General features: G+C 38.9%; 2 protein-coding genes and 1 pseudogene across 3 annotated transcripts in view; 1 reads left to right on the forward strand and 2 right to left on the reverse strand.

Annotated features, from left to right (window-relative positions):
* ZNF248 (zinc finger protein 248) overlaps positions 1-13,056 on the forward strand; it is a 104,963-nt gene that overhangs the window by 58,433 nt on the left and 33,474 nt on the right. The window lies entirely within an intron of this gene.
* The window catches only part of LOC131830072 (zinc finger protein 33B-like), a 32,218-nt pseudogene that overhangs the window by 18,363 nt on the left and 799 nt on the right, over positions 1-13,056 (reverse strand).
* LOC131830059 (zinc finger protein OZF-like) lies at positions 1,480-3,481 on the reverse strand. Its single transcript, XM_059172464.1, is given in 2 exon segments — positions 1,480-2,231; positions 2,233-3,481. Coding segments are annotated over 2 exon segments (1,314 nt in total). The 5' UTR covers positions 2,937-3,481; the 3' UTR covers positions 1,480-1,621.

Here is a 13,056-nt window from a genome sequence, read left to right on the forward strand (position 1 = left end):
TGGGCTTTCTGTTCAGCGTGGAGCCTGCCACTCCCCCTAATGTGCTCTCTGACAATAAAAATCTTTAAAAAATAATAAAAAAAAGATAAAATGACAACAAACTATCACTACATACTTATCAGAGGTTTTTCAAGATTTTATTTATTTGACACAGACAGGGAGAGAGAGAAAGAATGAGCATGTGCACACACACAAGAAGCAGGTAGAAAGGCAAAGGGAGAGGGAGAAGCAGGCTCCCCAGTGAACGAGGAACCCGATGCAGGGGCTCAATTCCAGGACCCCAGGATCATGACCTGAGCTGAAGAGAGACCCTCAACAAGCTAAGCCACCCCTATCAGAACTGTTAAAACAAAAAATAGTCCTAATACAAATTATGGTGAAGATGCAGAGAAACTAGATGATTTTTATTATTTATATTTATTTTGGGGAAGGAATTTATATTTATTATTGGGAAGACAAAACAGTGCATTCATAGCAGCTTATTTGTAATAGCCCCAAACTGCAAAACCCCAGATCTATCAACAAATGATTAAACAAACTGTAATAAATAAATAAATAAATAAAATGGAAAACTACTGGGCTACTAAAAGGAATGAACCATCAATACAATAACTTAGATGAATATTCAAGGTGTTATGTCTAGGGAAAGAAACTAATCCCAAAGTGACATACATACAAATCTATGTAACATTTGAACTGACAGTGGCAGAGTGCACAGGAGTGAAGAGGCTGTGGTTATAAAAGGGCCAACAGTAGAGGTCCTTATGATAATGGAACTATAGAGTATTTTGACTATAGGGGCAGATACACAAAAACCACACAAGTGACAAAGTTGTACTGTACTAAATGTATACAAACAAATGAAGAGAAGAAAAACTGGAGAGATCTTTCTTAGGCCCCAAAATTTTATCAATGTCAATATCCTGGATATGATATATTTTTTCTGGATATGATATTTATACAACAGTTTTGCAAAATGTTACCATTAGTGAAAACTGGGTGAACTGTTCCCAGGACTTGCATATATCGTTTCTTAAAAGTGCACTGGAATCTGTAGTCATCTCATAAAAAGAAGTATTTCAATTTAAAAAAATAGCAAGATGGTAGTTCACCTAAGAAGTTGCTCCAAATAAAAGCATTAAAATAGAAGCTAGCGATTATCAGAAAGGATAAGAAAGCAAGAGTCAACACTATCCTATAAAAAAAAATTCACTTTAAATTAAAAAAGAAATATATGGGGCGCCTGGGTGGCTCAGTGGGTTAAGCCGCTGCCTTCGGCTCAGGTCATGATCTCAGGGTCCTGGGATCGAGTCCCGCATCGAGCTCTCTGCTCAGCGAGGAGCGTGCTTCCCTCTCTCTCTCTCTCTCTCTCTTCCTGCCTCTCCATCTAATTGTGATTTCCCACTATGAGTATTCTCTTGTTTACATTGTAAGATGACTTGGGGTAAAAATTTGCCATTCTTTACATTCATAGGGGTCACGTCCTTTGTGAATTTTCTGTGGTATTTAGAGGTATGGATCACAAGAGAAAGATTTCTCTCACTGCTGTATTTATAAATTTTCTTCCCCTGTGTGTAACCTTGTATGTCCTGTGATAACTGATTTCTTGGTTTTCTCACTCTCAATACAGGGTTTCTCTGTGTCTTCTCTGATTTACTTTGAGGCTCGAGTTGCAACTGAAGGTTTTCCCACAATGATTACATTCACAGGGTTTCTCTCTTGTATGTGTTCTCTGATGCTTAGTGAGATCTGACTTATGATAGAAGGACTTCCCAAATGCACTACACTTACAAGGTTTCTCCCCTGTGTGTATTCTCTGATGTACTGTGAGAACTGATTTCTCAGAAAATGACTTCCCACACTGATTACATCCATCGGGCTTCTCACCTGTGTGAGTTCTCTGATGTGATCTGAGGACTGAGCTGCAAGTGAAGGCTTTCCCACACTGAGTACAGTGGTATGATTTCTCCCCTCTGTGTGATCATTTATGTATTGTAAAGTCTGACTTATGGCAAAAGGTCTTCCCACATTTTTTACACACATAAGGTTTCTCTCCTGTGTGAGTTCTCTGGTGTACTGTCAGGTATGAATTCCTAGAGAAGAACGTCCCACGTTCTTTACATTCATAGGGCTTCTCCCCTGTGTGAGTTCTCAGATGTACTCTGAGGTAGGAGTTTCTAGAAAAGAATTTCCCACACTGATTACACTCATAGGGTTTCTCGCCTGTGTGTTTTCTGATGTACTGTGAGGACTGAGTTACTTACGAAGGTTTTTCCATATTGATTACATTCATATGGCTTCTTCCCTGTGTGAATTCTCTGGTGTACTGTGAGATATAACTTATGGTAGAAGCTTCTTCTACATTCCTTACATTCATAGGGTTTTTCTCCTGTGTGAGTTCTCTGATGAATTATGAGGTGTGAATTTCTAGAGAAGCATTTCCCACACTCCTTACATTCATAAGGTTTCTCTCCTGTGTGGCCTCGCTGATGTATAGTGAGGAGAGATTTGCGAGAGAAGCATTTCCCACATTCCTTACATTCATAGGGTTTCTCTCTTGTATGTGTTTTCTGATGTTTGGTGAGTTTTGACTCTTTGCAGAATGTTTTTCCACATTCATTACATTCATAGACTTTGTCTCCTAAGTATGTTCTCTGAGTTATATTAAGAACTGACTTCTCCCAAAAGGGTTCTCCCAAGTTGTTATATTCAAATATTCTCTCTCCTGTGCCAAGAAAGCCTGATCTCCCATTGAAATTATCCACTCTTCCAATATACTCATAACCTTTCACCTCTAAATGAACTCTTGTGTTCCAAGAGAGATGATTTCTCAAAAGTTGTAGCATATTCTTGAAACTCATAAAGATTTTCTGTTCTTTGTGCCATCCTACTGACCATGAGGGTTGAATTACTACAGAATGTTTTATCAGATTCATTATGTTCACAAGGACTCTGTCCTATGTAAGCTTGGTTATATGGGATGACAACTGCCGTCTCATGGAAAGCTTTCCCACATTCCTTGTATTCCTTATTGCTTTGAACAAAGCATTGCTCTATATTTTTAGTTCTCTGATACGGGATTAAATCTTCATTATGACTGAGGTATTTTCCATTTTGAATGAATTCACAAGGTTTCTTTCCCATTTGAGTTTGTTCTTGGTTAATCTGCAGGAACAAGTGTTCCTTATTGTAGTGAGGCCAACAGCCTTCTTACTTAAATGGGTTGTCTTATTAATAATTAATTCTGAAATACATTTCAAATTCATACCACAGGAGTCACACCTACACGGTATTTTTTTTTAAAGATTTTATTTATTGGGACGCCTGGGTGGCTCAGTTGGTTAAGCAGCTGCCTTCGGCTCAGGTCATGATCCCAGCGTCCTGGGATCGAGTCCCACATTGGGCTCCTTGCTCCGCAGGGAGCCTGCTTCTCCCTCTGACTCTGCCTTCCACTCTGTCTGCCTGTGCTCGCTCCCGCTCACTCTCTCTCTGACAAATAAATAAATAAAATTTAAAAAAAAATAAATAAAGATTTTATTTATTTATTTGACAGACAGAGATGACAAGTAGGCAGAGAGAGAGAGGAGGAAGCAGGCTCCCTGCCGAGCAGAGAGCCTGATGTGGGGCTCGATCTCAGGACCCTGAGTTCATGACCTGAGCCGAAGGCAGAGGCTTTAACCCACTGAGCCACTCAGGCGCCCCAACATGGTATTTTTAAGGAAGGAACTGTGTCTATGCTGAAATTAAAAATCTTTCCTAATACATTACCTCTGTGCACAGTCAGTGTTTTGTTGTTGATAAATGGAGCTTGCCAGAAACATCTGTCCTGGGTTTCTTGAGTCTCTTCTGCTTGGCTATCAACTTTGCAGACTTCTAAAGATGACAAAGACCAACAAACCATAAGCCATGAAACGTATCTTAATTATGATGAAATTACACTTAAAACAAATGCCCTTCTACGTCACTGACTTAGTTTTGTGAAATAAGAGTGATCCAAACAGTCATATTGCCCCATCCATTTGGATTAGAAAAACAAAACCTGAAAGGGTAGAAAAGGGGATTAAAAACTTAGAACACACACATCTACATTTGGCAATTAACAATTAAGTCTTTACTTCAAGACTTAATATGTACATTACAGATAAATATAAAGCATGGTGAAGAAAAGACTTTAAAAAAAAAAAAGGCTCATCTAGGCAGGGGAAATGCAGAGACCAGAGAGGCCATGACACTTAGTAGATAAGAGTGCCCTAAAGAAATAGAGGAACGATTTGGTATCGTTTAGAAGGATCAGACTTTACATAATTTTCCTCTCAAACTTACATTAGTGCACCTAAATTCTCTCTAAATTTTACATGTTTCCAGTTTCATTCTCCCCCTTTAAAACTACTTCTGTTTTGTTATATATACATTATCTTAGTATACTGTTAATACCACATTAAATTTCTGGAAGCACTGATTTCTTTGTGCCTATGAAGTGAGTTCTGTAATATAGTTTCTAATTTACCTTCTATTCATGTTACTTATAAAAAATACAAATGTCGGGGCGCCTGGGTGGCTCAGTGGTTTAAAGCCTCTGCCTTTGCTCAGGTCATGATCCCAGGGTCCTCGGATCGAGCCCTGTATCGGGCTCTCTGCTCAGCAGGGAGCCTGCCTTCCTCCTCTCTCTCTGCCTGCCTCCCTGCCTACTTGTGATCTCTGCCTGTCAAATAAATAAATACAATCTTTAAAAAAAGAAAAGAGAGAGACAGAAAGAAAAATACAAATGTCTACCAGGAAAAGTAAAATTAAAAAGATGAGGAAGAAGACAGAAAGACAATCAAATCCTTCCATTGTTTTTAGTTGTGGTATATTCAAGCTTATTTGAATAAATAAAAATGCTAATATCTCCCCACTATAAACTTGCTCTGACATATTATTAGTAATAATTTTTCTTTTACACCCAGATTTCTACATTTCTTGGTTTTATGTGTATGTATAACCATGGAAGACCTGACCCCAAACACTCAATGATCGATCTATTCACCCTAGGAATTCTCAGCTATACTTCACATTACCTTCTTGCTCAGTACATACAATGTAACAATGATGACACTGTTTAAAAACCTCTTCAAATCCCATTGTCTCCAAGCACCATTAAAGGAAACATATTGCAATTATAATGCTAGGGTGGAGGGGGAACTTGTCCTCAACTACATACATATTGGGTATTCAAGTGATCGCTTCACTAGTCCATAATAAATATCTTCTTTGCAGAAATGCCAGACTATTAATTTGTCAAAAATCATTCAATTTCAAGCAAGACTTTTCAACTCAGCTGGCTTACATTCCCATTTTGGACTTGCTCAGAACTTCGCTCTTTAGGAAAATGACATTGTCTCATAATAAGTCTTCACAAACATCTCCACCATTTCAAGTCCTACTTATGCATCAATTTTAAAAACTAATCACATTCTATACATCTCATTCTATAAGAATGTTGGCTAATACTCCTTTGAAACATAAACATACCCTGTTAACTGCCAAAATTTGAAATACTCAGTAATCTTTTTTCTTTTTCCAACTACAATCTATGGTGTGTGGCAAGTATTTATATCTGATTTCCTCTGAATACACCTGAGTGATTATGAAAGTAATGGTCCTTAACAAGTGGGGTGCTTTTTCAAAATAAAGTTCAAGTTTTCTACAAATCTGTAATTTTGAACAAGAACCTACAGGTTTATAACCCAACATGTCCATTTAGAAATTAATTCCTTATAGTATTTTCTGAATATAAAGGCTCTCTCACTCATCAAGAGGCACAGTTAGTGAATTAAGTAATGATCCGATAGCCACTATATGTTATATAACAAAGTAAGATATGCTCTCTTTGAAGAAATTAGAACTCAGAGAATAGCTTCTTCATTCAACATGCATACACTACCAGGAATCAGATTCTATAGTAGATAACGTAAATTAAAGGAATGAAGAAACATTTTAAAAGCTGTGGAAAGCTGAGCTTAAATTTTAAAATGTGCTTAAAACCAATGATAATGATATTAACAACAAGAAAAGTTAACAGGAAAACTAACCATTACCATGAACCAAGCACTGTTCCATGTACTTTTCATGTATTAACTCACAAAAATCCCCAAGTACGTTAGGAATGAAATGTAGACTTATATGGCAGGAAAGCACATCTGTGAGTAATCCTAAAAAGAAGGATTAGCACCAGTTCTGTGCCATAAAGAGGAAACGCAGCCATATTTAAAGGTAACTGGGGCACAAGGGTGGCTCCAGTGGTTATATGTCTGACTCCTGGATTTCAGCTCAGATTGTGATCTCAGGGTTGTGAGATCGAGCCCTGTGTAGGGCTCCACGCTTAGCACAGAGTTTTTGTCTTGTTTTGTTTTGTTTTTAAGATTTTATGTATTTATTTGACAGAGAAAGAGAGAGGGAACACAAGCAGGGGAAGAGGGAGAGGGAAAATGAGGCTCCCTGCTCAGCAAGACAATCCCAAGACACTGGGTCATGATCTGAGCTGACGGCAGACGCCCAATGACTGAGTCACCCAGGCAACCCTCAGCACAGTCTGCTTGAGATACTTTCTTTCCCTCTTCTGCTGATCCTCCCCCAACTCATGTGTGCTTGCTCTAAATAAATAACATCTTTTTTTTTCAATGGGTAAAAAAGATTAAGGGTCATTAAATGAGAAAAACATAAATTTGCTGTATTCTGTATTGGGCAAAATACAACTCAAGATATTAACATGATAAATTAGATGCTTCGGTGGGCAAAGTCTAACAGCATTTAAGAATCAGAACAAAGAGGAAAACAGTCTGCCCAAGTGTTCTGGGTGGTATCAGCACAAACTAAGAATATAAAAAGAAATTTTTTTAAGTGTACAAAAATATAACAATAGTGATCTAACATTAATAAGAAAGGAGGAACAGAAAAATAAAATGACACAAGGACACAGTTACAAGAGAACATTCACAGGAGGTAACAAATGAAGTGGGGAAAATTTATGATTTGTAAATGCTGACTGTGATATTACTTCTTCCCACACTGAAGGGATCAGGATATCCTGTAACTTCTGTGTACACACAGGTATAACACTGAATGTCAAGTGGGCAAAAGATGCTAAAAATATATTGGGGTGCCTGGGTGGCTCAGTGGGTTAAGCCGCTGCCTTCAGCTCAGGTCATGATCTCAGGGTCCTGGGATCGAGTCCCGCATCAGGCTCTCTGCTCGGCAGGGAGCCTGCTTCTCTCTCTCTCTCTCTCTCTCTCTCTCTCTGCCAGCCTCTCTACCTACCTGTGATCTCTCTGTGTTAAATAAATAAAATAAAATCTTTTTAAAAAATTTAAAAATATAAATATGCAGTTAGCAGAATAAATGAAAACCTCTTATTTTAGCTATAGGAAGTTATTATTTTATTTCAAAGATCCAATTCGACAATTTGTACTTTAACAGGTAAATGTAGTCTGTTGCTATTTATGGTGATTCCTGAAATATATCGTCATCTCTCACATTTTACCTGGTACTTTATATCTGTCACAATTTTACTACGAATTCTATTGTACTTTTCTTCCTCCTTTTTGAAATAATTTCTTATCTTTTCCATTTTTTCTTCCTTACAACTTTGGAAGTTATACACATCTGTTTCTCAGCTTTAAGGGGCTATCCATCACATCATACCATGAATATTTAACTTAAAATCTAGACTAATTCAATATCTTAGATCTCCTTTTCTGAAGAATAGAAGCTTCAAACTCAATTTGATCACCTCTCACCTCATTTATATACAGTTAGTGCTTTGTGTATGTTTTTTAGCCTTACATATTAGTATCATAATTGCTTTACACACCCATTTGTTCAGATTCACCTCTGTGTTTTGTCATGACTTACCACTTGCCACTCCTCTCAAGCATTCTTTTGGGTTTTATTTTCTTTTCCTGTAGTATGTCCATTAGAATTTTACAATGAAACTACACAATTAAAGGTACAGCTGCTATAATTTATTTCATTACCAATGCAAATTTAATGATACTCTGATACGAACTCTCCTGTTGACTAAACCTCAGTTAGTGTCCTCTGAGCCCTGTTCTCAACTAGGCCTTGACTAGGTCTTCCAGGTCTATCCGGGCTGAGCTCAGTTTCCACAAGAACCCTTTGAAGTCAGTCTAGTGACAGTCCCTTTACCCTTGATATCTGATCAAGTTCCTTAAACCCTGTCCCTGATGCGATAGTGCCCGATCTGCATTTGGCAAGAATCCCCCTACTGTTGGTGTTTCTCTTAGTAATCTTCTATCCAGTGATTCCCCCCACTCTGCCTGTTGGCTGTAAGTCCCTAGCTGTCTTAGCAGTATGTGGAGTTGAGCTCGGTTTTACTGAAACTTCTCACCCCCTATTCCAACAGTTACTGAATAAAATCTGTATCTATCACTGTTAACTGGTGGCTGGCTTTATTTCTCATTGAAGCAGCATGAGCCCAGCTGATGGTGGAAGAGAAACAGGAGTAAAGAAATAAACCCTTGGGCGCCTGGGTGGCTCAGTGGGTTAAGCTGCTGCCTTTGGCTCAGGTCATGATCTCAGGGTCCTGGGATCGAGTCCCACATCGGGATCTCTGCTCAGCAGGGAGCCTGCTTCCCTCTCTCTCTGCCTGCCTCTCCATCTACTTGTGATTTCTCTCTGTCAAATAAATAAATAAAATCTTTAAAAAAAAAAAAAAAAAAAGAAATAAACCCTTTGTGACACAGGCTTGGATGGGCAGCCAAAAGCTGAAAACGGAGCACATACACTGAGGAAATTCTGACATGACAGATCCAAGAACTAGGGAACAGTATCAAATACAGCCACATATAAGGAACTGGAGTGCCAGGAAAAAATTAAGAATGAAATACATCAAACCACTTATTTAGGAAACCGAGAAGGCAACAAGAAAAATAACCAGGAAACCCAACCCCCACACACACTAAAAAAAAAACAAAGGTAAGTCTGGAAACAACAGAGTTGAACAGCTAAAAACCAAAGATGAAAAGAAAATCTTGATAGCAATAAGAGAAAACAGAATATTAAATACGGAAAAACAGAGATTTAAAAATCAGAGAAGGTAGTATGTAACCCAGAAGACAGTGAAGTGAATCAAGTATGAACAGAAAAGTGTCGATCCAGATTTCCGTACTGACAGAAAACATCCTGCACAAGGAAGGCCTTGTAGGCAGAAAGAGCTGCTTGCTACCTTGTGGGGTTTGAAGTAAAATATCACACAGAACGGGAGAAGGAACAGAAGCATATTATTGCAAGCCTCTTATAAAATAGCATGATGTCATTTGAAATCAGTCTATGACAGTCTGAAGATATCGTATTCCACAGGGCATCCACTTAAGTGGTGAAAATATTCCCATTAAAAAATGAGAGATTTTCACATTAGTTAAAAAAAGACCAACCATAGGAAACCCACTCTAAATATAAATAGATTAAAAGTAAGAAGATGGAAAAAGATACACCACACAGACATTACAAGAAAGCTGAAGGGACTAGTTATGTTTTTTTTTCTTTTTTTTACCTCCAGGGCTTCTGACTATAAACCGTGGGTTCCCATGACTAGCCATCTCACCTCAGACTAGTAATTCACGAGAACACCTCAAAAACCCCCAAACTATTTACTTATATATTGCTAATTGGTTTTATTTTATTTTTAAAGATTTTATTTATTTTTCTGAAAGCAAGACAAAGTGAGAGAGGGAAACAAGCAGTGGGATTGGGAGAGAGAGAAGCAGGCTTCCCTCCCAGCAGAGAGCCTGATGCAGAGCTAGACCATGACTTGGGCCAAAGGCAGACGCTTAACAACTGAGCCACCCGGGAGCCCCCTATATGACCAATTTATTATAAAGGTTTCAAATCTGGATCAGCCAAAGAGAACAGCTTTATAGGCAAGGGTTAGGGACGTGTGTGGTATGTGGAACTCCCACACCCTCTCTGGGGCACACCACTCGAAGCTTCCTGAACTCTGTTGTTCAGAGGCTCCTAGAGAGGTTTCATTACCTAGGCTTGAGTGATTAAGTCACTGGCCACTGGTGATGGCCACCCCCCCCAACACACCTGAAGTGATCTAGCGGCCCCCAGCCACCAGTTACTTCAGTATACAAAAGACACTCTTTTCATGCCAGAGATTCCAAGGGTTTTAGGAGCTATGTGCCAGTAACCATGGGGAAAGAGCCAAAAACTTTTTTTTTCCCCCTTTGGTTATATTATAGTCTCTCTCACAGTAAAAACTGCAATGGACCCCCATTTTTTTTTTAAGGACATTCAAATTTTGCAGCATGGCCTAGAACTTCAAGATCAAGTTTATGCTGCTGTCTCCAGCTTTATTTCATGCCATTGCTCACTGTGCTTGTCGTGAGAGAAACACACTAGCCATCTTGTGATTGACTGAATGAGTCCAGGGTACTCCTGACCAGGACGTTCCTGCCTCTCTCAGCAATGCTCTCCTCACAGATCTTTGCTGTCAAGATTTTTCATATAATTTAGGTCCTTTCCAGATACAATCTTGAAGAGAATACCCCTGGCCACTTGGCTGAAACAGTCTACTTATCCCCAATACCCTCTATCACTATCATCTCATCTTCTGGTCTTTAAAACCCTTCACAGCATTTAGCATGACTTGAAATTATAGGATTAATTTATTTGCATCCTTTCTTCCTCTGTGGTCCTTATCTCTACACCTTCCTCCTGAATGTAAGCCCAGCAAAGGGAGAGTCCTTGACTTTCTTGTTCATTGATGTATATCCTGAGCTTTTAGAAGAACATTAGTTAAATGCTGGTTAAAAGTAAAAATTTCCCAGGGGTGCCTGGGTGGCTCAGTGGGTTAAAGCCTCTGCTTTCAGCTCAGGTTATAATCCCAGGGTCCTGGGATTGAAACCAGTCCCAGGGTCCTGGGATCGAACCCGCATTGAGCTCTCTGCTCAGCAGGGAGCCTGCTTCCTCCTCTCTCTCTGCCTGCCTCTCTGCCTACTTGTGATCTCTGTCAAATAAATAAAATAAACAAAACCTTTTAAAAAAAAAGTATAAACTTCCCAGATGCCTATTTTAGGAAGGCCCTGTGTATGTGTATCTTGCCTCTTCTGATGCTCACAAATATTGTGACAAAGGTCTTATTATCCAAATTTACAATGAGGAAACAAAGGCTCATAGAGATTAAGTGATTCGTCTAAGCCAGTAAGTGGCTTAGCTAGGATTTGTGGGCTAGCAGTAGTAATATTAAAGTAGGCTTCAGAAAAAAAGGTTCTACCAGAAATAGAGACATCATCATAAAGGGGTCAAAGGCTCAAGAGGACATAAAGATCCTAGTATTTATAAACTTACTAATTCTTAAAATTGCTAACGCAAAAACCAGTAGAACTGAAAGAAGTAAACAAAAAATTATAGCTACAGAGTTCAACACTGCTTCTCACTGTGTCACTGACAAAGCTCTTAGGAATTTTATCCCCAAACCCATATTTCCGTTAGCCCTGTGATTTTCAGTACACTATTTTATATGGAGCAGTGATTCTTTTTTAGGAAAACACACATCACGTTATAAAAGAACTCACCGTATTTGTATACCTTCTCTCCTCTCCATTTGTTTTTAGCCTCCTCTTATTTATATAGATACATACCCTTTCTGTGTTGCCTAGATTTGCAACTCGTACAATCTGTCTCCTAGGTTCCACATCTGTTTTAACGTCAGTTCTTTGTGGGGGGTTGTCAGGGTGGCACAGTTGGCTGACTGTCTGACTCTTGGATTCAGCTCTGGTCATGATCTCGGGGTTGGGGGTAGAGTCCCTCATCGGGATCCATGATCAACACAGAGTCTGCTTGTTTCTCTCTCTGTCTCCCTACCATGTTCACTCTCTCTCTTTCTCAAACAAGTAAGATTTTGGAAAATAAAATAAAATAAAATAAAATTAGTTCTTCAGTTAAAGTCAGAGTCTACTACCAGCCTTTTTTACCATGCTTCTTTATGTCACTCCCGGGTTACCTGATACTCATTCTCTAACAGAGGATTCTAGGAACAAAGATCCTAGAGTTCTTTTCCCTTCAGAAAAGACTTGCTGTCTTTGTTGAAGAGTATCTTCTTAACTGGGTGTAATACTCTCAATGTGACACCTTGAGGATTTTGTAGAAACTGCTCTTGCTGACTCTGAGCTACAGATTTTACTATGGAAAAGTCTGAGGCTATTTGGACTTTCTCTTATATTGGCTGGTTGTCAAAATAACTGTTTTTGAAATCTAGTCCCTTGATCAGAATATATCCTAATGTTGCTAAGGACTGGCTCTTTTACACAGATTCAATCACAAATCTCTTCCCCCACAAAATGTATTCTCAAAATATTTTAAACATTTGTTCTATTTCTTTTCCTTTCTATTTTGGGTAATGAATTCTATCTATGGTATGTATGTGAACTCTCTTTTTAATGTAATCTTCTAATTTTATTTCATTTTCTTCTTGCTTACATCTATCCTTTCTTTCTGAACAATTTTTTTTTAAAGATTTTATTCATTTGAGAGAGAGAGACACAGTGAGAGAGGGAACATAAGCAGGGGGAGTGCAAGAGGGAGAAGCAGGCCTCCCACCAAGCAGGGAGCCCAATGCAGGGCTCAATCCCAGGAACCTGGTATCATGACTTGAGCCGAAGGCAGATGCTTATTGACTGAGCTACCCGGGCGGGCCCTGAACACATTTTTGACAGTATGTATTCATCCTTGGGATTCTTCCAGTTTGCTTTCTTTTTTTCTTTTTCTTTTTTTTTAAAAGATTTTATTCATTTATTTGACAGACAGAGATCACAAGTAGGCAGAGAGGCAGGCAGAGAAAGAGAGTAGGAAGCAGGCTCCCTGCTGAGCAGAGAGCCCGATGCGGGGCTCTATCCCAGGATGCTGAGATCATGACCTGAGCCGAAGGCAGAGGCTTTAACCTACTGAGCCACCCAGGTGCCCCCGATTTGCTTTCTTTACTGTAATTTTATTTTCTGTTCTCTTTTCTCAGTTTGACACCCTGCCATGTGTTTGCTATTCCCTTATTAATATCTT

The sequence above is a fragment of the Mustela lutreola genome, chromosome 4, assembly GCF_030435805.1.
Source record: "Mustela lutreola isolate mMusLut2 chromosome 4, mMusLut2.pri, whole genome shotgun sequence".
Classification (NCBI taxonomy): Eukaryota; Metazoa; Chordata; class Mammalia; order Carnivora; family Mustelidae; genus Mustela; species Mustela lutreola.